Source organism: Centroberyx affinis, unplaced genomic scaffold (genome assembly GCF_046629955.1).
Source record: "Centroberyx affinis isolate AG114_WGS23_722 - 3 ecotype Tasmania unplaced genomic scaffold, CSIRO-AGI_Caff_v1 ptg002512l_1, whole genome shotgun sequence".
NCBI lineage: Eukaryota > Metazoa > Chordata > Actinopteri > Beryciformes > Berycidae > Centroberyx > Centroberyx affinis.
The window spans coordinates 2501-30000 of record NW_027280734.1 but is presented as its reverse complement, the minus strand read 5'-3'; the positions used below and the strand labels follow the sequence as shown (position 1 = coordinate 30000).

Here is a 27500-nt window from a genome sequence, read left to right as displayed (position 1 = left end):
TTTTGCACAGTACTGTATGTGTGTCTGTATATTGCACTGGAAGCCACTTTACTGTTATTGTTTTGTTTTTGTCCGTCTGCTAGTTGCATCGCACCAATGTACCAAACTAAATTCCTCACATGTGCATATGTACCTGGCGTAAAATAAATCTGAATCAGAATCTGAATTTCTTATCTAATGTCTTATATACCTTGTGTAAAGCACTTGGAATTGCCTTTGTGTACGAAATGTGCTGTATAAATAAAATCTAATTAAAAACTCACCAGCTCCCAACTCTGAGCAACAGAGGGAAGGTGGGAGGAGGGAGAATAAATAAAGTTTATGTGAGGAGAGGAAAGGAAGGGAGCTACAGAAAAAAAAAAGAGGGAAAGAAGAGAGGAAAGGAGCATTTAGCGGCAGAACAGCTGCATTTACAACATGTGACCAGCAGGGGGAATCACTGGATTGATATTCAGCAAAAACCCTGCTTCACTTTCACACACTGAGCACTGAGCAGCTCCAACAGGGCAATTTGGGGTTCAGTGCCTTGCTCAAAGGCATCTGGACAATAATGTTTGAGTGACAGGAGAGTTACTCATTTATTTTCTCCTCACAGATTTCCCCAGCTGGTCCTTGGATTTGAACCAGCAACCTTCCAGTCCCAAAACTGGTTTTCTAATCTTTAAGCTAGAGGCCATTTTTCTGTGTTTGTGGTCTACAGTCAAATCATTTGAAACCAAAACACCAAAGTTTGGATGTAAAACTATTACCTTTAAATAAAAAATAAAAAATACTGGAAAGGTGATAATTCATTAAACGGCTCTTAAAAGAAGGTCACAAATATAGAAAACATGTAATGTGCATGCGTGTGTGTGTGCAAGCCTGCTCTGTAGTAGTTATTTCTTCCTGTGTCCTTTCCCTTCCAAATAAAGTACACACACACACACACACACACACCTGAGTATGGCCTGAATCCCCCACCCTTCCTCCTGTTGACCAGGAAATGCCCGACTCGTACAATGGAGTGCAGGTCTGACGCCACAAAGGGCTTCCTTTAGACACACACACACACACACACACACACACACACACACACACACACACAAAGCTTTTGACTCACTTTATAGCAACTCCAAGAGCCAGTGTCTCCCGGTGTGCGTGTGCATGTCAAATTTATTTATAAAGAGCAACAAAGGACACGAATATAGATAAAACAAGAGTGTGTGTGTGTGTGTGTGTGTGTGTGTGTGTGTCCACCAAGGTCCAGAGTCTGTCCAACCACTGCTGCCCTTGACAAACAGTGTGACTTGTTGGAGTGGATGGGTGAATGATTGACTTAATATAGAAATGAAAGAATCAGCCACTGACTGAAAGTATGAATGAATGAATGAGTGAGTGGGATAAATGGAGGAATGAGAGCTTGTTTAAAATCAATCTGTCATAGCAGCAGCAAATGAGTCTACTACATGTTATTGGTGTCTAGGTGATGAGAGAGAGACTGCTAGATGAAGAGAAGGGAGAGGGAGAGAGAGAGAGAGAGAGAGAGAGAGAGAGAAACCTGCTAGTGAGCATTCCTCTTCTATCATCTTTCTCTCTAATGACATCATCAACGCGGGCCGGTTGTTGCAAGCTGTTAAATACAGTATGTCAGCATAATTATGGATAAAATGATAATCCAGATGAATTTGCTCAGTATTGTGATCAGAATTATTACTCATGATGTCACTGATGATTTGAGGGGGAAAAACTGCACTTTTGGCATCATTTTTAGACAATTTTCAACTGTTAATGCTCAAACAATTTGCTGTGTACAAACCAAAGCTTTCGGAGAGAAAGCCTGGCTATTAAGATGCTGAACTTTACACAAAATTTGACACTAATATGACACGTTGATTGGTCAAAAAATTAACAATTTTAGCTCATTCTTTTGTTTGTTCCTCCATTCATCTGTAATCTTTGTTACACATGGTTGTGTACTGATGCTGGGCGGTAAACAACAGTAGATTTGTTCAAATTTCACGAGGATGAGGAGGCGGGGAATTACTGGTTTTTCCCCTCATAGAATTGGGTATGTTATTGGTGTGAATGTCATTTAAAAGTGAAATAACAATGGTTTTTACTGCCCCATAGCATAAAATGACCACAACACATATCTGCTGAGGGTTGAAAAGGGTGTTGATCAAACCAAAAACGATTACTGGCTTTCAAAACTTACTTTCTGACCCATACTCTTTTGGAAAAAACCTCCCCTTTTCAACTGTTTAACAGTTAGTGGACGGTGCTATGAACAAATTTCATTTTCAAGCCAAAAAAGCACATGACAAAGCAGTATTATTATTCCAGTGTTTTGCATGGTGATACAGGCCGGTGATTCTCAACCCTTTTCCCATCAAGGACCCTTATTTAGTACACATTAGGGTTACGAACCCCCATTTGATGAGATCTGAGGATATTGCCTATATAAATATTGTTAGATATGCTTTTGTCCTGAATCCCATGACTATCCATATTGTAGGCAGAGAGATAACAGTGAAATTATGAGTCTACATTTCTTGTACATTCTCTGTGTTAACTTCTTGTAAATTAAATAATGGTGAAGTTTAACAATTCATCAATTTGCTGGGGACCCCCTGGAACCCCCTCAAAGAGACCCCTGGTGGTCCCCGGACCCCACGTTGAGAACCACTGATATAGGCTAGACATTTCTGTTTGATCTCTGCTTTCATTAGCTAGTTTACCTCTCTCTATTGTGAAAATATAGCGTTCATATTTCTGTCCATTACAGGCTACCATAAGCAGTACCAGATATCTGTCAATGTTGCTGCAATTCCAGTGCCAACAGAGTTTGGTAGAAGTCATAAATTGCTCAATGCTGCTGTAAAACCTCCAAACAATAGCTGGTTTCCTGACAACGTGGACTGGAAGGTACGAGCCAAAACTACTATTTCTTCGGGGGTTAGTGGCTGGTTTTAATTTCCCACCCTGCAACTCTCACTCACTCCCTGTGCCTGGTACTGACTGACACCAAGAGAGAGGAGGAGAGGAGAGGAGAGGAGAGGGAGAGGAGAGGAGACGAGACGAGAGGAGTCGAGAGGAAGAAGAGAGACACACTGACAGGGAACAGATAAATGGTTACGACGAGATCTTGTTACCACAGAGAGAGAGGAAAGGAAGAGGAGAGAGGAGAAGAGAGGAGGAGAGGAGAGGAGAGGAGAGGAGAGGAGAGGAGAGGAGAGGAGAGGAGAGGAGAGGAGAGGAGAGGAGAGGAGAGGAGAGGAGAGACACACTGACAGGGAACAGATAAATGGTTACGACGAGATCTTGTTACCACAGTATATTCCTTGCAAATGCTTTGGCAACACATATTGTTTTGTCCTGCCAGTGAAGTCTATTTGAATTTGAATTGAGATCAACGCATCATCAACACTTCATTGTGCTGAGAGCGAGAGACAGACACACAGAGAGAGAGAGAGAGAGAGAGAAAGCATTCTTCCTTTATGAAGCAGCAGAGTGTTCGATTTCTTTGCTCCTTTGTATGTTTGTCAGTCTCTCTCTCTTCCAGTCTGCCTCTTTCTCTCTCTGTCTCTCTCTCTTTCAGACTCTCTCCATCTCTCTCTCTATCTCTCTATTTCAGTCTCTCTCTCTCTCTCTCTCTCTCTCTCTCTCTCTCTCTCTGTGTCTGGAGTCATGCGGACTCAGTGATCAGTTGTGAAACACAAACACATTCCACTGAAACACTACGTACCAAGTAGAGAGAGAGGAAGAGAGAGAGAGAGAGATGAGGGGAAGAAAGGGGGATGTAACAGGAGAGGGATGAGAGAAACGGACGTATGGAGGGATGGAGAGTCAGAAAATGGAAGAGTGGATGAAGTGATGGAAAAGGATGAAAGATGGCTGGAGGGATGGATTTGGGGAATTTAACGTTTGACAGGGAGAGAAACGCTGCTGAGACGAATGAGTTCGGGAAAGCTGCTGTCAGTTACATCATCATTGCAAACAGCTGTGCGTGTGTGTGTGTGTGTGTGTGTGTGTGTGTGTGTGTGTGTGTGTGTGTGTGTGACTGTGCGTCAGAGAGAAACTGTGCATGAGTGTGTGCGGCTATGTGCGTCTGAATGCATCTATTAGTGTGTGTGTGTGTGTGAGTGAGAGAGAGAGAGAGACTACGCATGTGTGTGTGTGTGTGTGTGTGTGTGTGCATCCGTGTGTATGTGCACTTCTGCGAGAGTGTGACTATGTATGACTATGTGCATGTGTTGATAAGTGTGTGTGTGTATGTGTGTGTGTGTACTATCCAAGGATCTTTGGGGACAAGTTGCTGACTGCACAACAGCTGGCTAAATAGGATCTTAACCCGCATGAGACACACACTATCCTGAGTGTGTGTGTGTGTGTGTGTGTGTGTGTGTGTGTGTATGTGTGTCTCTAAGTACAGCGTGATGACTCAGCAGGGTGTGTGTGTGTGTGTGTGTGTGTGCTGTAACAAGCTTGTGGCAAGCTGCTCCCTAGATTCTCGCACTAGCACAGCCCTGCTAACTAACACACACACACACACACACACACACACACACACACACACTAAAAGTCTTGTGAGTTTCCAGTCGACTGCAGTGTGAATCTTCCACCTGAGCAGCAAAACCCTCTCTGACAAAAAGACTAAAAGGGTTTAACTAGAATCTGATTCAGATGAACAAGCAGCATTCAGTCTGCATTCAATCTGCTGAATGATTCATTAATTTCTGCTTTGGCAACTTGGATTCCCTGTTTATCAGATTCCAATAGAATAGAATAGAATAGAATAAGACAGAAATGAACAGAATTGATCAGAATAAGACAGAGCAGAACAGAGCAGCAGAATATAATATAAATTAACAGAACAGAATAGAATAGAATAGAATAGAATAGAGAGAAATTGAGACGTTAGTCTGTGTATAGGAGAGTGTGCAAATCCACATGAGTTCTAGAATAGAACTGAATAGAACAGAACGGAATGGAGAGAACTGATCAGAATGGATAGAAATGAATACTAGAAAAGCATGAATGAATTTAATAGAACAGAACAGAAAAGAATAGAACAAAAATGACAGAACTGAGCAGAACTGATCAGAATAGAACAGAGCAGAACAGAGCAGCAGAACAGAATAGAATAGAATAGAATAGAGATAAACTGAGACAGTAGTCTGTGTATAGGACAGTGTGCAAATCCACGAGTTCTAGAATAGAACAGAACTGAATAGAACAGAACAGAATAGAACACAATAGAATAGACTAGAACAAGAGGGAACTGAGCAGAATTGATCAGAATGAATAGAAATGAATACTAGAAAAGCATGAATGAATTTAATAGAACAGAACAGAATAGAACAGAATAGAACAAAACAGAACAGAATAGAATAAAAAAAGACAGAACTGAGCAGAACTGATTAGAATAGAACAGAGCAGCAGAATAGAATAGAATAGAATAGAATAGAATAGAATAGAATAGAATAGAATAGAGAGACATTGAGGTAGTAGGCTGTGTATAGGAGAGTGTGCAAATCCACATAATGATCATATACATGCAGCTTCCCTGTAATTAATGGCTAAATTTAGCAGCTATACACTGTTAAACACAGGGTGGAGCAGAGGACACACACACACACACACACACACACACACACACACACACAGTGAATGGGTTGTCCGTGCCTGCAGCAGTGTGTGACTGGAGTCAACTGATTAGATTAGCCTATACACACACAACATGCAACACACCTTGGAATGAGCTCAGCAGACTCACACACTCTAGATAGGAAACTCTGGGGTCGTGACACATGCAGCAACTTTTTGAGGCAACGCAGACGAGCAACATTCCCGGCAACAGGCAGAAAACACGATCCGAGATGGGAACTTGGTGTTCCCACAGTATGTGGCTGGAGCAACCACAGCAGACACTCCAATGGGCGCTGCTGCAAAAATAACATGGAGCTGGGAATGTTACCACCAGCATCTGAAGTTTACTTTTTCACTCACCTGTCAAAGGCTGGTAAACTAGAATAAGAATCATTTTCACTAGCCAAATGAATAAATAGCCTACACATTTTTCATAGAAATATGTCATAGGGAGAAAAAGACAAAAAAGCAATTTATCCGCCTAAGATGAATTTTACCAGCATTTCCGACCCTTGATACAACTGTTACTGCAATAACAGCTGTTCTTTCTGTTATATTCTGTAATATTGCTTTAGATTTTTAGCCTTTCCTTTGTAAACCCTGTGCTCTATTAAATTGTGTTGATTCTTTTATTTTTTTATTTTAATGGTTTTACTTTGTTAACCATCTGTTACTGTGCTCTTTTAAATTGTGTGGTTTCTCTTTTACTCTCATTTCATTTTTATCGTAATTTGTTTTAATCTTGTAACTTGTAACTTTGTGCTCTATAACTCAAGTTTATTATTATTATTTTTCTTAATTTCACCTTTTCATGGGTAAATGTTACCGCAAGGTGAACCATACGAGGTGAAAAAGTACCAAAATCTATAACCAAAAAGTTGCCATGTCTACCACTGCAGGAAAGGCCTGGATTATACACGGGCAACAGTTTGAGGCAACAGACAGCGGATTGGCCAATTCTGTTTCTTTTCATTACTTTTGCTCCTTTTAGCCTCAGATAAGATCAGAGGAGATGAAACTTTATTGACCCCCCCGAGGGGAAATTGGGACGTCGCCACAAACAAAAGTAATGGGATGCAGCAGGGAGGAAGAAAAAATATAATTATAAACATAAAAACAAACATAAAAAATATAATATAAACTATTGTGGGGGTTATATAAACATAGACTGGAAGAGGGGGAAGCATGGGAACGAATTAGGCCTACTTTTATGGATTTACTTTTAGTTATTACACACATTATCAACTGCTTACTTAAATATGGATTACTAAATATGTTGCAGCCTGCTATATTCTCTGGATTTGTGTCATTTCAAGAACTGCTCTGTCATGTATTCATAATCTACCTCCCTCTCCCTCTCCCTCTCTCTCTCTAGTGTCTCCTCCTACTCCTCTGTAAAAAGCTTTCACCATTGTTTTTCTAATCACAACTTTCCTGTGGACACCAGCAACTATGTCTCCGTGTGTGTGTGTGTTTCTCGGGATAATTGCCGTTGATTGGAACAAGCGCTCCCTCATCGACCGTAAGGAAGAGACTGAGAGTAAACAGATGAATAAACAGAGAGAAACACGGAAGGGAGAGAGAGAGAGAGAGAGACAGAGAGAGTGCCTGATTGATTCGTTTTGCTCCTGTCTGATTCTTTGGATATTGGCTATTCCATATAGATAGTTGCAGTTATAGATAAATAGATAAACACATGCAGACATACACAAACACACTTGACAGGTTGAGTTCAGGCCTTCATGCTCAATTCGGAATTTTTTTTTTGGGATGATTGTTCATATCTAGAATATCTAGAATGTGGCCGCTTTCAAGCTAGTAACCTTATTGATTAGCCTTTGGCCTGTGAGATACGGATATAGAATATTCTACATTCCACCCTAAAGTCAATCTAAGCTGAGGGACTCACCTGATTGATTAGTATGGGTTTTTGGGGTGTTTCCCTCTTTAGGTGAATATACAGTGTGCTGGCTGATTGATTAGTCCTGGTCCTGTCAGATCTATCCTGACTTACTCTGCTGTCAGGGAGAGGAATGCTGCAGCCAGCCTAGACCTGCACACTGTTGCAACACACACACACACACACACACACACACACACACACACACACACACAGCACAGCACAGCCAACACACTGACTACCTGTTTTTTCCTGGCTTTTGAAGAGGCTTACATGGTATACTCCCTGGGGTTAGTTGGAAATGGGTGTTGGTGGAGGGCTGAACATTATGATCATTATGTGTGAAAATATGGCTACTATATAACAAATTAAGCAAACTAGTTGTAGTTTTATACATAACTATTATTATTCCTATACCACCTCCTCTTTTAAATCTCTCCTGCACAAATCATTTTATCACTCTTTTTTATAAACTTTGCCTGAAAATGGTATTTTTAGAACAGAAAAAAAATGACTGATGACAAGCTACTACTTGCCAAAGTGACTAGTAGAATTGATATTTACCCGCCACAGCTAAACCACACCGACATTCAAGTCAACAAATGTCTCATTCATTATTTGTATTCATTATTTTAATGTAGTCTATCTTTGTAATAACAGAACAACAGGAAAAGAGACCTACAGAGAATTTTCCGAGGACATTTTTTTGTCGTCTCTGAAGAACGTGCGCTTACAAGAGCAGGAATTAAAAAAGGTTTCAAGTTATTTTTGGCTGATAAGAAATGAAAAAAACAGAGTGGAGATGTTTGTTTTGTTCTGATAGAGCTCAGTAGTGAAACAGGAAGCTGTCACGCTCTCTTTCTCACACACACAAAATTCATTTTGGAATTGACAGTTGCATCCTTGGCCATTTTTAGCCTAGATCCTTTGATTTTGTTTTTTTTTTTTGCCTATAAAATCCTCTCTCCTTTAAACGTCCCTCTAGGCTAAATGTAGCCAATGAGCTAACTGACAGTTCCGAAAATAAACTGAGTTATTATACGTGTGTGTGTGTGTGTGTGTGTGTGTGTGTGTGTGTGTGTTGGTTAAAGTGGAAATACTGAGCCACAGTCGGACGGGAAGTCAAGGCTGGAAGAGATGAAACATCACACAGTGGCGTGTATGTCTTTCTGTCTGCCTCTGTGTGTGTGTGTGTGTGTGTGTGTGAGTGTGTGAGAGAGAGAGAGAGAGAGAGAGAGAGAACGTTTTGCTGCCTGCCTGAGTCACTGACCAAGGCACTTCACACACACACACACACACACACACACACACACACACTTCATTTCACTTGCACTAAACTCCTAAAAAGGCAACTAATTAGCCTAAATAACAAGCTCAAATAGGCTCGACTATGAGGAGGGGGGTGCCACAATATAGTCAACAGAGAGAGCGACAAAGAGGAGCGAGACAAGAGAGAGACTAAAAGAAAACATACGCAAATGTAAACACACACACACACACACACCTTTCCCTGTTCATTCACTGCCAGTTTCCTCTCTGGACAATGAAACAGCAAAGACTGCTGGCCAAGGACACGCTTCTTCTTCTTCACTGGGGGGGGGGGGGGGGGGGGCATGACGAGTTTCGTTCCAAAAAACAAGATATTCACCTTTTGACTGAGGTGAAACCTACTCTTACGCACTGATTGACAGTACAAAAACAAATCAGGGTACTTTTCAAAATGACAGTCAGTAAAGTCAACAAAATGAAAACACGTTCACAGACTTGTCTTGCCCACCGCTTTTGGGAGTATTGCATGATAACCTCCAGGAAATTATTACTCTAAAACGGATATAGCACGTTTTGGAAGCGAATTCCTCCTATATGTATATGAAAGCCAACAAGAAATAGGGTCGTGAGCCATTTTATATCCTGACCCATGGGTGAAGAAATGCTGAATCAAGGCAACCTCCCAAAGGCAAAAAGAGGATGTGAAACCATAGAGCTGCTGCTGTCTGTAAGGATGACCACAGTGCAGTGACACACACACACACACACACACCAAAATAAACTACTGAGCTACTGTTAGTTTCAATCAGACTGAATGTACTCTGTAAGTACAGTTTCCATTGGCAACTGTTATGGGCCAACTCCTGATTATCTGTCAACAGTCATAACATTCATAACCATTCAACAGCTGACAGCAGCATCCTCTATGGTGCATGATGTGGTGATTTCACTTTGCAAACCAAATCCCCCCTGGAGTCTCTGAACTGAACCGAGCTGAGCTTAACATTCATTGTACACACAGAGGTGGGGTTTGACAGTCACTGCTGCACTTGACACTTCTGTTGACACAACACTATATCTTGGCAAGCTTAGAGCTGTTGCTAACCAGCTAGCAGGCTAGCTATCCTTAGCTAACGCTACCAAAACTCCACCAGATAAGTTGGCCAAGTTTGGTAATAAAGCTAAAAAGCCAGCTGTCAAGTCAAGCAGAGAGCGTTTAGCCACCAGAGACAGGCTCGACTCCCTGTGTAAGCTCTGACACCAGTGACCAGAATGTCAATTAGCTAGCTAACGTTAGCTAAAGTCATCAAATGCCACTGGACAAGTTGACAAAGTTTAGTGAAAAAGCGAAAAGACAGCTGTGAATCGTATACCGCTTAGCCAGCCCAGACAGGCTGGACTCACTGTGTAAGCTTTGACATCAGTGTCCATTATGTCAGTTAGCTAGATTTTACGTTTGCTAAAGTTAGCCGGCTAGCTGTCCGACAATGGACGCATGTAGGTTAAAGTTTTGAGCAAGCCCTCTCCCGAATGAGTCGCTAACTTGACGCTAGTAACAGCTAGCCCCACTCTCTCAGTTGGTAGCCTAACTTGAGGCTAACGCCGTGCCATACAACTAGTTTCACGGGGGCTACCGGGTCAGTCCCCCAGGGTCTTACCGGAGGGTCGGCCCGATACAGTTGGTGTCGGTGCTCTCGATCTCCCGGAGGATCCGTTCATGTTCGGCGGCTGTCTCCACACTCGCCATCCTGCATGTTGTTCTGGTGCCGAGCTGAACCGACTGGCTCCGTGCGTCATGCAGAAGAAACCGTAGGGTTGGTTTGTTGTTTTTACTCAGCAGCCCGAGTGAGCGGAGTTTCCCTGTTGAGAAACAGAAGAGAGGGGGGGTGTCTGAAGAGTTCCTTCAAGCAACGATTTTAACTGAGCGAATGGAGTCAGACAGCTGTGTTGTGTCGGTATCTGTGTCCAGTAGCTTTTCATTTAGTTTTGCACTCAAGTATTTGAGGATAGATTTCTGATTCAGTGCATACTGACCTGTTGATTTATAAATACAAGCTAATACACTATGCAATAAACTGATTATATTTCAGAGGCCAGTGCTGTCATACAGGACAGTACAGTTACAGTGAGATAGACTTCATCAATTCATGCATTCATTCATTCATTCATTCATTCATTCATTCATTTTCTTAACCTGCTTATTCTTATTCAGGGTCACCAGCAGCCTACCAAATTCTTAATGTCTGTCATAAGGCAGACCTGCCCCGATTTGGTTGTCTGTGATAAAACTTTTGGTTAAAACAAATGAGAATCCACTTGCTGATTTGAGATTGTTTTAAACTCTTCAACACTGACTAATAGCAAACCAAAATTCTGTTGTAAGGAAGGTGTGAACAGAGCTGGTCAATACAGCCTACTAGTCCACTAGATCAGGCACATCTTCTGTGTTTATCTGCCAAGTTATCTGATGGTTCCACCAGCTAAAGGTGCTGCTGGTACCGGTCACACCAGTGGAAAAAGTTAGTATGAGGACATTTTTAGTTCACTAGCTCAGCACATTTTGAAGTGTAGTGACAATACTGAAGTTAAAATGAACTAATTTCCAGGTCACAGCTTCACTGAAGTTGGCAGGCTATTGATTTATTATATTAATTGGTTTTGAGTCCCCAGTGCAGGAATACCTACATTTTGCTATTATTTCACTCTCTACTGTCTTATAACTGTGGTAATAAAGGGTTTCACTGGCCCTGCTGTGATATCTAGCATCAAAAATCTTCTTAGATGGGGTTCAGAATCTAATTTCATGTCAAATGCGAGTCCTTGACAAGGCCACACACACAGAGAGAGAGAGAGAGAGAGAGAGAGAGAGAGAGAGAGAGAGAGAGAGAGAGAGAGAGAGAGAGAGAGAAACAAAAGATGGGATGATGAATGTGTCTGGCATTTCAACCACCGGAGTCAAGCAAGTTAGAAAATAAAACTGGAACATAACACTTCCGGTCAGACTTTCAAAATAAAACCCTCACTGACTAACTCCGCCATAAATATAAAGTTATATTTTTGTAACAAATATTAAGCTATAATTTCACTCCATATTTAATATAATTATGTCACCGACTATTTTTCTACGGCTTTTGTTGTTCTGCACCCCCTCGCAATTATTCTTGTTTTTCAAAAGTGGTTTATTCTATGCTTTTATTTTGTAGGCGAAATTACATCACTTCCGGTCTGGTTAAATCCGTCTGACTTGACGCTGCTGTTCCAACCTGCAGTCGGAAGGTAAAAGAACCAGGGAAAAGCAAGTGGAGAATGGAGGTAAAAACTAATTTAATACTAAAATAGAGAACACTATAGTGACGTGCATTGATCAATACATTTGTTTGATAGTAAATAAAGTGCTGACATGAAGAATATCAATGATTTTCGGCTTGGTTGAGTTAGCATTGCTCTGCCCACTTGTCATGTGTAGAGATCAGAGTCCATGCAGAGAAAAATGCAGTAATTCACGTTTTATGCTGCATTGTGGTCGCAATTAAAACTTTACTATGCAGCTTATGTAAACTTGCACTGTGTGTAGACTGTAATTGATGGCCGTCCATGGCCGTCTCACTGACAGACACACACACACACACACACACACACACACATACACACACACACACACACACACATACACACACCACTGGGTAGATGTGTGCTGAGCTCTCTCTCTCTCTGTATGGTATGTGTTTTGAAATATGATGTGTTTCACAGTGTTTGTATTGTTGCTTGAAATGTGACAATAAAGTTTCTTTTTAGAATTTGAATGCTCTCTCACACACACATACACCACTGTATAAGTGTGTGTTCGATTTGCTTAGCTCTCTCTCTCTCACACACACACATAGTCTCTCACACACAGAAAGACACACATGGTCTCTCTCTCTCTCTCTCTCTCTCTCTCTCTCTCTCTCTCTGTATGGTGTGTGTTTTGAAATATGTGTTTCACGGTGGTTTTTATTGTTGCTTGAAATGTGACAATAAAGTTTTCTTTAGAATTTGAATGCTCTCTCTCACATGCACACCACTGTATAGGTGTGTGTTCGATTTGCTTAGCTCTCTCTCTGTCTCTCTCTCTCACACACACACGGTCTCTCTCTCTCTCTCTCTCTCTCTCTCTCTCTCTCTCTCTCTCTCTCTCTCTCTCTCTCTCTCTCTCTCTCTCATGTACGCTGACCTCAAGAACTTGACACACACAACTTGTATCGAAGTCCAGTGCCTGTGCATCTGTTCATCCTCTCCCTCTCTCTCTCCCCCACCCCCTTTCCCCTCTCTCTCTCTCTCTCTCTCTCTCTCTCTGCTCAGCCTCACAGGAAGCTGCTGAACTCGGTGGAGCGCTGTGTGGACGAGGCGCTGTGCGGCACGGTCCGGTCCAGCGGGGGTCTGTCCCTGCTGCGGGGCCACAGGGTGACGCTCCGGTCCGACCTGCACCGCCTGAGGGGCCGAGTGGCCCTGCTGTCCGGAGGAGGGTCGGGACACGAGCCGGCACACGCAGGTACCGCCTGAGTGCTGTGTCCCACTACTGTAACTGGAGAGCGGTCTGTGTGTTTGTAAATGTCCCACCATAGAGGAGAGGAGGAGAGGAGGAGAGGAGACAAGGAGAGGAGGAGAGAGGAGGAGAGAGGGGAGAAGAGAGGAGACAAGGAGAGGAGGAGAGGGGAGAGGAGAGGATAGGAGAGAGGAGAGGAGACAAGGAGAGGAGGGGAGAGGAGAGGAGAGGAGACAAGGAGAGGAGAGGAGACAATGAGAGGAGACAAGGAGAGGAGGAGAGGAAAGGAGACAAGGAGAGGAGAAGGGAGAGGAGAGGATAGGAGAGAGGAGAGGAGACAAGGAGAGGAGGAGAGGAAAGGAGACAAGGAGAGAGGAGAGGAGACAAGGAGAGGAGACAAGGAGAGGAGGAGAGAGGAGATTAGACAAGGAGAGGAGAGGAGAGGGGAGAGGAGAGGATAGGAGAGAGGAGAGGAGACAAGGAGAGGGGAGAGGAGAGGAGACAAGGAGAGGGAGAGGAGAGGAGACAAGGAGAGGAGGAGAGGAAAGGAGACAAGGAGAGGAGAAGGGAGAGGAGACAAGGAGAGGAGGAGAGGAAAGGAGACAAGGAGAGGAGGAGAGGAAAGAAGACAAGGAGAGGAGGAGAGAGGAGATTAGACAAGGAGAGGAGAGGAGAGGGGAGAGGAGAGGAGAGGAGAGGAGACGAGAGAGGAGAGGGGAGAGGAGAGGAGACAAGGAGAGGAGAGGAAACAAGGAGAAGAGAGGAGGAGAGAGGAGAGGAGACAAGGAGAGAGGAGAGGAGACAAGGAGAGAGGAGAGGAGACAAGGAGAGGAGAGAGGAGAAGAGAGGAGACAAGGAGAGGAGGGGAGGAGAGGAGACAAGGAGAGGAGAGAGGAGGAGAGGAGAGGAGGAGTTTATAAATTCTAGTTTTACTAATTAAAGGTGCTACGTGTATCATTTCAACATCAATAAATCATCACCACATTAATTTAGAGATATTAGTATAATTACCATAAACAAACCAGAGCATCAGTCAGCCTGTCAGCCTCCATCAGCCTCTACTCTGCATCCTCCATTGTTTCTCCTCCTCCTGGTGGATCTGGAGGGAAATCTGCTGGATCGCTTTACGGCACAAAACAGGAAGAGGTTCTGTTCTTCCTGAGCAAAAACGGAGCTAAAGCTGAAAGAGTGGGGGCAGGAAGCAACGGGGCTGATGGGAAATGTAGTCTTAATGTGGAGAAACACTAGAACTAACAATACTACTGCTGTATTTGTTTATGGTGATTATTCTAAGGTATCACAACTGATTTGACAATGATGTATTGACGTTTCAAAATGCTACACAGAGCACCTTTAATTGTCTCATTTTTCATCTTGCATTTTCTTTATCTCCCCCCCCCCCCTCTGTCTGCAGGTTATATTGGTAGTGGCATGCTGTCAGCAGCAGTAGCAGGTGGAGTCTTCGCCTCTCCTCCTCCTGCCAGCATCCTGGCTGCGATCCTGTCTCTGCACAACGCAGGTACTGTGGGTGGGTGGGAGGGGTTTGCCTAGTTTTTGAGTTTCTGAGGGTTTGAAGTGTGTTGATCTACTATGTATGCATGCTTTAAGGGTATGTATGGTGCATGTGTGGCTGTTTATTTATCTAACTTTGTTAGAAAGGAAGGAATCATAATGTCACAAAAGTAATCTTGGAAAAACTCCTAATTGTGTCAAAGTATCTTAAGTTTCACATGTGTTCCAAACTCCACAATTTAACCAATCCAATCTTTTCTAATACAGGTAGGGCTGCAACTAACGATTATTTTCATTGTCGATTAATCTGTCGATTATTTTCTCAATTAATCGATTAGTTGTTTGGTCTATAAAATGTCAGAAAATGGTGAAAAATGTGGATCAGTGTTTCCCAAAGCCCAAGATGACGTCCTCAAATGTCTTTTTTTTTCTCCTCAACCCAAAGATATTCAGTTTACTGTCATAGAGGAGTAAAGAAACCAGAAAATGTTCACATTTAAGAAGCTGGAATCAGAGAATTTGGACTTATTTTTCTTAAAAAATTACTCAAACCGATTAATCGATTATCAAATTAGTTGGCGATTAATTTAATAGTTGACAACTAATCGATTAATCGATTAGTTGTTGCAGCTCTAAATACAGGTATCTTTTATGTTTGTCTTGCTGCTGCTTTCTTAGCCAGGTCTCTCTTGAAAAAAGAGATTCTTAATAAGAATAAGAAGAGACATAGCTGCTTCAATAAAGGTTAAATCAGAAACGAATAACCCCCTCTCACCCCACCCGCCCAGGAGCCTCTGGGGTTCTCCTCATAGTGAAGAACTACACCGGCGACCGCCTCAACTTCGGACTGGCGGCCGAGCAGGCCCGTAACCACGGCGTCACCGTCGACATGGTGATAGTTGCCGAGGACTGTGCCTTCGACCGGCCCGGTAAGGCCGGCAGGAGGGGCTTGTGTGGCACCGTCTTCATACACAAGGTAAACGACAACATTTCGTTTACAAGGCCAAAGTAAACAAACGTATTTTTTGTATGTTAGAAAATCTTTAAGAAATGGAATTACACCTCGCATTGTCACCAGCTGGCAGGAGCTCTAGCAGAAGAAGGCTGCTCATTGGACCAGATTGTTACCAAGGTGACAGAGGTGTTGAAGGGGATTGGTGAGTCTCCATCTGTTGGCTCATTCCTTACTGCTGGGTGGCTATGAGATACCTGTCATTATAAATTTTGTCGCTGTGTGTGTGTGTGTGTGTGTGTGTGTCTGTGTGTGTGTGTGTGTGTGTGTGTGTGTGTTCTCCTCTGCCAGGTACACTTGGGGTGAGTCTGTCTCCATGCAGTGTTCCAGGCTGCCTGCCTTCATTTGAGCTGCCACCGGGAGACATGGAGCTGGGACTGGGTGAGGGAGGGAGGGAGGGAGGGAGGGAGGGATGGATGGGTGGATGGATGGATGGATGGATGGATGGATGGAAATGGAGAGAGGAGGAATGGGATGGATGAGGGAAAGAAAGAAGGTGGAACAAGAGTGAGAGATAGAGAGAAATAGGCAAGAGTCTGATGGGAAGGATGGAAGGATGGATGGATGGATGGATGGATGGATACTGCATTCACATCTTCATCTTCATCTGCTCTTCTCTTCAGGAATCCATGGTGAACCTGGCATCAAGAGGTCAAAGGTGAGGAGGTTCAAATTCAACCAATCACAGCTCAATAGAGGCCTAATCATACCATTCATATTACTCCATTATACATACTATTTTACCTCTTTTCCATTTAGTATTTTCTTTCTTTTTCTTCGTGTCTTCCATTTATTCCTGTCATTCAGGTGGCATCTGCAGATGAGGTGGTGAAAACCATGATAGATCACATGACCAACCCCGACAGCCAATCACATCTGCCTCTGAAATCAGGTACTGTAAATATGTGTGCATATGTCCGTGTGTGTGTGTGTGTGTGTGTGTGTCATTTTTTTGTATGCAATCATTGTTTGCTCTGCATAATTTGAATTCTTCGTGTGTGTGTGTGTGTGTGTTAACCCTCTCCTCTTCCTACACACAGGAGACAGTGTGGTTGTGTGTGTGAACAACCTTGGAGCGTTGTCTTGTCTGGAGATGGCTGTGGTCACTAGAGCTGCCATCATCTGTCTGGGTAAGGTGTGTGTGTGTGTGTGTGTGTGTGTGTGTGTGTGTGGGTGTGTGTGCTTGTTGTGTCAAAAGCCTTTGCTTATTTTTGCTAAAAAGTGAATTGCTTCCGCTGCAAGTACTCAAACTCAACTATATATATATCTATATATATATATAGATATATATACCGGTATATACATTTTTTTTTTACTTTGTTTATTGGGTTTTGCAAGAACATACAATTGTGTCATCAGAGCATTTATAAAAAGTAAAAAGGTATATATTCCCTCTATAAAAAGACATTATAAAAAAGTGATAATTGACATATTGCTAAACTCAACTAAATATATTTAAACTTTTTCTAATTACTAATCTTCATCAGAAAGTTTAACCTTTTCTAGTTTGACCTCAAGGCCTCTCTTAACTTGTAAACCTCTCTGTGGTTGTTGTGGAATGTGATTGGCGGTCTCCATGGTGACAGAGGGGCGTGGACTGGTGGTTGCCAGGGCGATGTCGGGCTCGTTCATGACATCACTGGAGATGGCGGGAGTGTCGCTGACTCTGATGAGGGCCGACCGGGAAATACTGCGGCTGTTTGGTGGGAATACACACACACACACACACACACACACACACATAAAGCAGACACACACACTGTACTGACCCTCTCCTCTCCCGTCCCGTCCAGACGCTCAGACCGGCGCCCCAGCCTGGCCCAACCTCAGCAGTGCGTGTGTGAGCGGGCGCGACTACACCGCAGAGCCTCCAGCCACGGGCACGCGGCCGCAGGACGACACACACTCTGAAGGTCAGACTGGTTCGAGACACACGGGACGTCCCGGTACTTGCGATGTAAAACGAAGTCAGCAGTGCCGCTCGTGATGGAAATGGAAACGTCACAGTCAAAACAGAAACACTCGAACGAATCTTGAATTAAAGACGTTAGAAGCGAGTTTTTCTGTGTTTGAATTTTAGGAAAGAGAGTGGCGACATCTGTGAGAGACATGCCGCCATGTTGGAGGAGTGGCAGCAAAAGGAAAGACTGGAACGTTATCACCTCTTCCTTCATCTTTTCCCCCTTCCTTCAGGAGGCTTCCTCTGGCGGCCATATTGGAGGTCTTCAGCCCTTGCCCAATAATTTCTGTGCTGTTTCTGACTGCTCATTTCACCACTGATACATTTGATTGATATTGCATTTGGATAGTGTCAGCTTAACCACAGTATCTACTTAGCTAACTATCCCTGCTGCTGTCCTGTTGTAAACACATCTGATTAGCATACTAGCTAATGTAGCTAGTAGCAGCTAGCGTTAGCAGTGGCTAGCAGTAACACTAATATCAGCAGTGGTGGAAGAAGTACTCCGATCTTTTACTTCAGTAAAAGTAGAAATACCACAGTATAAAAATACTCTGTTACAAGTAAAAGTCCTGAATTCAAAATGTTATTTAAGTAAAAGTACAAAAGTATTAGCATCAAAATGTACTTAAAGTAACAAAAGTAAAAGTACTCATTATGCAGAATGGCCCATTTCAGAATAATACAGTATATATTATATTATTGAATTATAATTATTGATGCATTAATGTGTAAGCATCACTTTAATGTTGCAGCTGGAAAAGGTGGGGCTGATTTCCACTACTTTATATACTGCTGGGTAGCTTACAGTAATCTATAATAATACATCACAATTTATTAGTTGATTATATTTTGTATTAATAATCTGAATCTGCAAAGTAACTAGTAACTTAAGTTATCAAATAAAGGTAGTGGAGTAAAAAGTACAATATTTCCCTCTGAATTGTAGTGGAGTAGAAGTATAAAGTAGCATAAAATGGTAATACTCAAGTAAAGTACAAGTACCTCAAAATTGTACTTAAGTACAGCATTCGAGTAAATGTACTTAGACCGGGACCAAAGAGGCAAGAGCTAAAGACAAGACTCTGTCACAGAAACTACATTTAGAAACAAATCCACCTTATCAGACTACTTTCTTTTACTTATAACATTGCTGAATTGATCTACAGCAACACCACAGCAGCCTTTTTCATGCGTCTCTCTTTCTGTAGCTTGGTTATTATACATTTAGCCATACAAACTTTTAAACTTTTAAGCTTTTGAACTTTTGAATGGCAGCGTATCTCCCTTTTATCGTTTATTTTGTAATTGTGTTTCTTCTTCACGTTCACTTTTATCTGTTTGCATCTGTGTTTAGTTGCATGTCTGTTCGTTTTCTAGTTGTATCCATTTATCCCCTGTATTACCTTTTTATTCCTTTTTTTGTTATTTTTTATTTATTTATGTTTATTACTCAACTGTTTGATTTATTTAATTGTTGTAAATTCTGCATCATTGTTTTGGGGGGTTTTTACTGTATGTAAAGCACTTTGTAAACTTTGCTTTTAGGAAAGTGCTATACAAATAAAGTTATAATTAATAAACTGCAAAGCCTCTATAGTGGATCCACCACGCAGGGTTTTGTCAGGGAGTAAGGGGCCGATAACATTATCTTTCCTTTTGCTCTCACTCCTCCAACATGGCGGCATGTCACTCCATTGGTAACCACTCTCCAAACATTTCCTAACCGGCCACTATTTAAAAAAAAAAAAAAACTATTTGTCTTGTGTGTTTTTCCGCTCCCAGGTCCGCTGAGCCCGGTGCTGCGTGAGGCTTTAGAGAAGATCTGCTCCGCTCTGTTGGAGAGACAGGAGGAACTCAACTCTCTGGACCGAGCCGCCGGGGACGGAGACTGTGGGAACACGCACGCACAGGCTGCTAAAGGTAGGACAGGAAACACACACACACACACACACACACTGCACATGCATGATACATCCACATCCACACAATGAATCGTTAAATCAGTGTCTGGGTGGAGCCGCAGCATAAACAGCCTAACAAAGATAGAAAAAGATACAATGCATAATATTTTTGAAAATCCTCTCTTAGCCATTCAGGGGTGGCTCCAGAGTCATGTGGTCCCTGGTTGCCCGGGGCAACTGCTGTCAGTCCTCGCCGGATTGGTGCAGGAGAAGATGGGCGGGTCCTCGGGAGCGGTACGTTTTGTTTGTTTGATCGTTTAGGATTTAACGGGGGAGTTTTTATATACACACACACACACTCTCTCCTTCACACACACACATACACACACTTACATACTCTCCCTCGCATATACACACTTAAACTATCTTCATGCACACACACTCTCCATGTCTCTCTCAGTTGTACAGTCTCTTCCTGACCGCGGCGGCCGGTCATGTGGCTGAGGGGCGGAGCAACGGCGCAGCCTGGGCCGACGCAGTGCATGCTGGAACGCAGGCCATGAGGAGGTAGGTAGGGGTGGAGGGACGGGCCAGAGAGAGTGAGAGAGAGAGAGAGAATATTTGTAGTTTTTTAGAAATACACACTGATGGATTGAGGCCTGAAAAAGAGAAAAGGAGAGATAGAAAAATGGAAAATCAGTTAATTTTGGTTTGAGTGTATAAACTTTGGGAATTTTACGTTTTGAATACTAAGACAGGAGAAGTGAGAGGATAAATAAATATAAGTCTACTGTCTTGCAGATATGGTGGAGCCGACCCAGGTGACAGAACAATGGTGAGAAAGAGAGTTGCTGTCTCTAATATAAATGTACATACCTGCTTTTTTCCCCATATTTTTCATATTTCATAGATTTTTCCTAATTCTCTATCTTTTTCTCCATTCCTCCCCCTCTCCAGTTGGACGCTCTGTGCCCTGCGGTGGAAGAGCTGATGAAGCTGAGCACAGCGCCGCCCGGTGCAGAGATGGCTGTACTGCAGGCTGCTGTACAGGTACAGTAACACACTCTCTGGCCCAATCCCAATGGCTTCAGGACGTCCCGCTGTGGAATCGTGTAAGTGCGCGGGAGGGCTCACTGGCGGACTTTATGAGCCCTTTATGCAGACTTTCAGCAAGTCCGCATTTCTGTAGACTTTGCTTGAGGGAATTACCCACAGTTCATAGCGTTTGTGACGTTAATATTCATGTATGTGGAAAATTTCTGCCAATACACCCGATACAAAAGAAAAAAAAAACAATTGAGGAAAAATAACCACAAAAAAACAAGAACTTAGAGAGAAACAGGAATGAAAGGGTGAAACTACATGCAAGATGCAGTTAAAAGAGAAAACATTGCAACATTAAAACAGAATAAACAGCTTATTTGAGAAAAAAGAAAGTTAAGTTTTCCTAAACGTTTAAGAAGGATGTAAGATACTGCTAATATAAGCAGCATGTAATATAGCCTTTATGTGCTTATTTGTGCTCATTAAGCTTTATTAAAAGCTTTCAACGTGCCTCCTACTGTTTCTTTTTTTTTCTTTTTTTTTTTACATATTTTACATATTGTAATGATGTAGTGCAGGTTAACCTCTAGTAGATTGAAGAGTATTTTCTACATCCATTAGCACAGTATAAACTTTGCAATGTTACAAAACATATACCTAGGGCTATTTAACATTATTCATCAACATTTTTTTCATTTTAGCTTAATAATGCTGTTTAGACAAAAGCACAAAAAACAAAGAGTAAATTACAAATTGATTAATTGACGGGAGATAGTAATGTCTGTCTTTTATTATAGTTGCACAGCTGACTGCAGCGCCCCCAGGTGGAGAGATGGCTGTACTACAGGTTGCTGTTGCATCACAATGTTATAAACCTCAATTAAATTAGATGAGAGAGGTACCTGATGACGAATGAAATAGACATGGTTGCATCCTTAACAGTGTCATTATTTTGTAAGTATAGGCCTGAAAATAACTGATAACTTCAATAATAATCCATCATGAGTTTTCCCTAAAACTAGTGCTGATGGCCTTGAAGTGCCTAGAATAGAGAAAATGAATAGAGGAGTAAAATGAAAATGCCTTTAACTGTGTCCAACAGTAATCTTGATGATTTTTGCATTTGGGCGTTCCTCTATTTTGCATTTCTATATTTGTAGAGGTGGATTCTGATGGTTTTGAAGCTGCAATGAAAAAAGTAAAAAAAAATCTGTAGCCATACTTACAGTATCTTAGCATTCCAGTATTTCATTCCTTATGTGAAGCAAACATCTGCCCCATGGTTGTTATCAAAATAGTTTTTTAAACATTCAGCAAGATGTTAAAATATGTACTAACTTCGTCATATGTCATTTCTACACTGAACAAAAATATAAACGCAACACTTTTGTTTTTGCTCCCATTTTTCATGAGTTGAAATAAAAGATCTAAGACTTTTCCTATGCACACAAATTTCTCTCAAATTTTGTTCACAAATTTGTTTAAAGCTTTTATTTCAACTCATGAAAAATTGGAGCAAAAACAAAAGTGTTGCGTTTATATTTTTGTTCAGTATACATTATTCTGCTTATAGTTCTTACATCATTTCACCCATTTTAAGAACAGAACAATTGGCAAACATGATCCCAAATTTTTACCATAGGTTAAAAAAAAAAGGAATAATAATAGAATCCAAAAGCCCAGGAATGATGACAACACTTGAGAGATCCAGGGATTCAACTGGTGACCTTTCTGGTTACAAGCATAAAACTTCTATCACAGCAACCATTTTCTCAAATCAAATTTTTATATGTATTCATGTATTTGTATAGCAGCGTATTCCCACCAGGGGAAACTCAAACGCCTGAATCGTCTCTCAACCCTCTTCTTCCTCTTCCTCTTTCCCCTCCCTGCTCCCGCTCTCTCTCCCCAGAGAGCGGCGTCGGGGGCGGAGTCGACCCGGGACCTCGCGGCCCGGGCGGGGCGGGCCAGCTACATCGCGGCGGAGCGGCTCACGCTGCCCGACCCGGGCGCCGTGGCCGTGGCCGCCATCCTCAGAGCCGTGCTGCAGGCGCTGGAGGGGCGCAAGTAACCCGGGACAGACCAGGGAGAAAATTTGTAGCCCTGAAAAAAATGTGTTTCCCTTGGTAGTGTGTGTCCTTCTTTTGTGTTGGTTTTGTCACAAGGAAATTATCACGGGGGAAAATGCACTTAATAAATGACAAGTAGGCTAATTTATAGCTCGGCAACTTCCTCGTAGAATCAATGGGCGTTTGTGGTTTCAGATAATAAGCTCATTCATTCTTTGTAATCCTTATAAATCATTTTACAGTATGAAAATCCATTCACAGGAAATCACTCCACAAAAACTGGAATTATTTTTATTTTATCCCGGTGTGAAATCGAGGTGAAGACAGACACGCCGGCAGGGGAAACACAGTTTATCGGGGAAACAAAATTTGGCACAACACCGGTACTTGTGTAAGAGTTTGAATTAAAAAAAGCAGCATCAGTTCATATGCACAGATATTACAGGTGATTATAGATGATGCTAAATCTATGATAAAAAAGTATTAATTGTGATACTAACTAATACTATATGTATACCATTCCATGAATTGCTTATTGGTAATGCTTTTAATGTTCAGTCGGACTTTCCTAGCAACCGCACAACACTGTCGTCATGGCAGCGATGGTTGCTAAGTCTGCGATAAGACCACAGCGTGCAACAAGATGAGATCCATCTTGTTGAATGTTGTGGTCTTATCGCTTATCGGTCTTAAGTTTTATAGGTTTATAGGCAGTGGTGGAAAGTAACTAAGTACATTTACTCAAGTACTGTACTTATGTACAACTTTGAGGTACTTGTACTTTACTTGAGTATTTCCATTTTATGCTACTTTGTCTTTTTACTCCATTACATTTATTTCACAGCTATAGTTACTAGTTACTTTTCAGATCAATATTTTATATTTGAAACATTTGATCATCTTTGTAAAATAACTATAAAATAGCATTGTTATAGATTAGACTACCCAAAAGTATAGCTAAATTGTTAAGATTAGCTTCACGTTGACAACTTTAAAATGCTGCTTACATGTATGTCAATAAACCAGTATTAATATTCCAGTAATTTATGAAAAATATAACTCTCTAAATGGGGACAGTTTGCATAATGAGTACGTTTACTTTGATACTCTAAAGTACATTTTGCTGCCAATACTTATGTACTTTTACTTAAGTAAGATTTTGAATGCAGGACTTTTACTTGTAATGGAGTATCTTTACATTGTTGTATTGCTACTTTTACTGAAGTAAAAGATCTCAGTACTTCTTCCACCACTGTTTATAGGAAGGTAGAACTAATGTAGGAGCTGGATAGTATTGTAGATCTGACAATGAAAGCACGGGAAAAAAAACCCTCCAATAACACTGGAATTATGGGTAAATGTCCTAGGGAAGGGCAAGGGAATAGTTAGGAATTAGTTCCCCGGGGGACACAGCACACACACACACACACACTGATAGCAGAGGGACTTTAAGTTGCACTAAGAAAGATGAATTCCTGCAGTGAGTCTTGAGTCTCAATAAGTAATCGACTCAAGAATTGGACATTCCTTACTTATAATGAAAGACCAAATCAATCAGAATCACTCCAATCACCATGTATGACAAATATACAGGAATTTGTATTGATGGTATTGGTGCAGAGACGTTTATAGATATTGATAATGTATAGAGTTTGACAGTAAATATTGATACACACAGCACAGAGACAACTAGACGTCACATGCAGTGTAAAAAAGGAAGTTATATGATAGACTATGCAAATATACATTCACCATTCAATCACTATGTTCCCAATCATTCCTAATCAATAACAGACAATAACATACTGTGACTATCATTATTCATTATATAGAGGAACGTAGCTTGGAGACAAATGCACTTTTTTCCCTCTTTTCATAAACGTATTTCAAATTAGCTTTGTTATGTTGTTATGACTAATAATTTACTCATTATTTGTGTGTAAATCTTGTAATATCTGTTCCCTGTTCCTTTATATAGAGTAGTTCATAGAAGAATTGAAAGCACTTTTTTAGTAAACAGTGTTGGAATGAGTTTGGTGATTCAGACTAATAAATGAATAGTATTTTCACTAAGTGTGTGTGTTTGAACTGTGTTTTTTTCACCATATTCCACACAGTGTGAGGAGGAATTAATTTCTTCTCATTTTATTAGAGGGGTCAGAGGTCACCAACCTGTGACACCCCCCCCCCACCCCTAATAAAGACAAATATTTAACCAATTAATATATGTGAGTTTCTCTCTGAACTTGTGATTGACAAACCTGTAGATGCTCTTTCTTTCTTTCTTTCTTTCTCTCACTTTCAACTTTCATTTCTGTCGTTTCCCTCATGTAACTACTAGGCGCCGACTTCCTGACACACAAGTCAGGCAAACAACGTGGCGGTTTAGACTTTGAACACAGACACACACACACACACACACACACACACACACACTTCAGCAATCTGCTGCGAGAGAAACACTTGCTTCCAGTCTTCAGCTCGGCTACAAAACGCAGGCAGACCACGACAAAGGTAACTGGATTTTGTTATTTATGTGTGTGAGTGTATGTGTGTGTATGTGTGTGTGTGTGTGTGTACCTGCCACAAGTCATGAAAATCAGATATTGCAAACCGGAATTCTGAAGTATGAGGAAGAACTTTTGTGCTTTCACTTCTGTCAGACTTGTCAAATTAGAGACGGTGTGTGTGTGTGTGTGTGTGTGTGTGAGAGAGAGAGAGAGACCGTCAAGTCAAGATGGAATCTCTCTTATCAGGTTTGAAGCCTTTTTGTCTCCCAGCCACCGAGGCTAATCAACTGTAAAAAAAAAAATAATAATAACCATAGTACAAACCAAATCCATTTTTCTGAATCGTATAAAACTTTCATCCAAAGTGTCTTGTTGAACTGACAGAGTTTCCAGTCAAGCAGCATCTGGATGATAGCTGGTGGTTAATTTCACGCCCAAAACCACTGAATATATAGAAGAGTCATTTCAAAGTGAGATAGAAACTACATTTGACAAAAATGAAACCAAATTCTGATACTTTTTTCAGTGATAATAGGTAACTTGTATCCATCGCTGACAAAATAACACTTTTGCATACTGGAGCCTCTATATATTTAAGATATAGAACATACTGTATATACATATAGCATTTTAGGATGTAGCTCTTCATACTATTATTCTGATCTGTCTGATTCCTCCATGACAAGGTTTTAGAGTAAATTCAGTCTCTCAGAGATACAGAGATCCGTACAGAGTTCAGTAGTTCTCAACGTGGGGTCCGGGGACCACCGTGGGGTCCTCGAGGGGGTTCCGGAGTGTCCCCAGCAAACTGATGAACTGTTAAACTTCAGCATTATTTACATTTACAAGAAGTTAACACAATCAGAGAATATAGAAGAATGACTGTTCTGATCATAGTTTCTCTGTTATCTCTCTACCTACAATACAGATAGTCATGGGATTCTAGACAAAATCATATCTGACAATAAAAATATTCTCAGATTTGGGGCCGAGAGACAAAATCTCATCAAATGGGGGTCTGTGGCTCTAATGTGGACTAAATTAGGGTCCTTGATATCATACTGCTGTCACAGGTTCGATCCCTGGAACAGCCAATCAGCAGTCTGTTGTCCTGTGTCCTGGAGCAAAACATTGAAACTCTGTCTGGAAAAGAGCTAAATCAGCTAAATGCAGTGAATTTAAACCGGTTTTTTGATTTCTGATTAATATTTCAGTGTCAAATCAGCTGTTATAATGCAAAGTATTGATTCAAGTCTCTAGAAAAAGTTCCTTTTTTTTTACACAAGGTAAAAAAGTTTTGGAGCGAACAACATTTTTCAGTAGTGCAGCTGTTCAGTTTGTCCCTGCAGCTGCTATAATGATAAATACCGGTACTTTCTTCATGTAGGACCCACCATTATCAGCCCAGCGGCCTGTTTAGGGTCCCGACCCTATGCTTCAGTTTATGAAACACTGTTAATTAACCATATCCTTGTTATCTACTTTAGATCTATCAGGCTTAACCCCAGCCATGCCCCTTATTTACAATGTTGTTGTTTTTTTTTAATTTTCACAGTTTAAACAGGAAATGACTGGTTTCACATTTACTCAGCCACCTGCTAACTAGAATAATAACCAAAACCAAGGCTGTTGCCGTGGTAACAGGAGATCTACAGTATGGTGGATACAGTATGGTGCTGCTGGGGTGCTGCTGATTTCTCTGATTTCTAGATTTCTGCATCCTATCATCATCATCATCTCACTCCCTCTCTCTCTCTCTCTCTCTCTCAATTCAATTCAATTACTTTACTGGCATGACTGTTTATCAGAAACAATATTGCCAAAGAAGTTTACAAAATATCAATTTTCAAAATCCAACAAAACAACAGTTTATACATCCAAAACCAATATCAAGATCAATATCTATAAATATGTAAAACAGGTCCAAAAGTGAAAACATGTAGTTATAAAAATCATTAAAACGCTAGTAAGAGCATATCGGATATTGTAACCAGTGTGTGTGTGTGTGTGTGTGTGTGTGTGTGTGTGTGTGTGTGTGTGTGTGTCTCAGATGGAGTTTGCCTGCAGCCATGTTGTATGTAACTGGAGACCTGATAATACTGGAGCAGGTGAGTGCATCAACCTCCATATTATCTATCCTGATAATTATATATCCACAATTCAATTC

General features: G+C 41.4%; 2 protein-coding genes and 1 long non-coding RNA gene across 3 annotated transcripts in view; 2 read left to right on the top strand and 1 right to left on the bottom strand.

Annotated features, from left to right (window-relative positions):
• The window catches only part of LOC139656689 (exocyst complex component 6B-like), a gene marked incomplete at its 3' end in the record, with an annotated part of 56663 nt that extends 46089 nt beyond the window's left edge, over window positions 1–10574 (bottom strand). The window contains exon 1 of the mRNA XM_071534297.1: window positions 10456–10574. Within this exon, the coding sequence (XP_071390398.1) occupies window positions 10456–10544 (89 nt within the window). The remainder of the gene's footprint in view (window positions 1–10455) is intronic.
• Window positions 10575–14738: 4164 nt separating this feature from the next.
• tkfc (triokinase/FMN cyclase) lies at window positions 14739–22825 on the top strand. Its single transcript, XM_071534296.1, has 15 exons — window positions 14739–14841; window positions 15623–15810; window positions 15913–15991; window positions 16138–16227; window positions 16470–16504; window positions 16654–16738; window positions 16887–16976; window positions 17433–17549; window positions 17640–17759; window positions 19592–19729; window positions 19898–20004; window positions 20171–20277; window positions 20512–20545; window positions 20668–20760; window positions 22667–22825. Exons 1-15 carry the CDS (start codon window positions 14754–14756, stop codon window positions 22823–22825), a joined length of 1530 nt encoding a protein of 509 aa, XP_071390397.1. The 5' UTR covers window positions 14739–14753.
• A 2427-nt stretch (window positions 22826–25252) lies between these two features.
• Window positions 25253–27500, top strand: part of LOC139656686 (uncharacterized) — a 4263-nt gene continuing 2015 nt past the window's right edge. The window contains exons 1-2 of the long non-coding RNA XR_011696155.1: window positions 25253–25337; window positions 27384–27441. This is a non-coding gene — a long non-coding RNA (uncharacterized lncRNA). The remainder of the gene's footprint in view (window positions 25338–27383; window positions 27442–27500) is intronic.

Excerpts from the sequence above, each read along its gene's own strand:
- tkfc (XM_071534296.1), top strand. The coding sequence starts at position 14,754 with ATGCTGTCAGCAGCAGTAGCAGGTGGAGTCTTCGCCTCTCCTCCTCCT. Across the intron at positions 17,760-19,591 it reads GGACGACACACACTCTGAAG|GTCCGCTGAGCCCGGTGCTG; the intron begins GTCAGACTGGTT and ends TTCCGCTCCCAG. Across the intron at positions 20,278-20,511 it reads GGAACGCAGGCCATGAGGAG|ATATGGTGGAGCCGACCCAG; the intron begins GTAGGTAGGGGT and ends ACTGTCTTGCAG.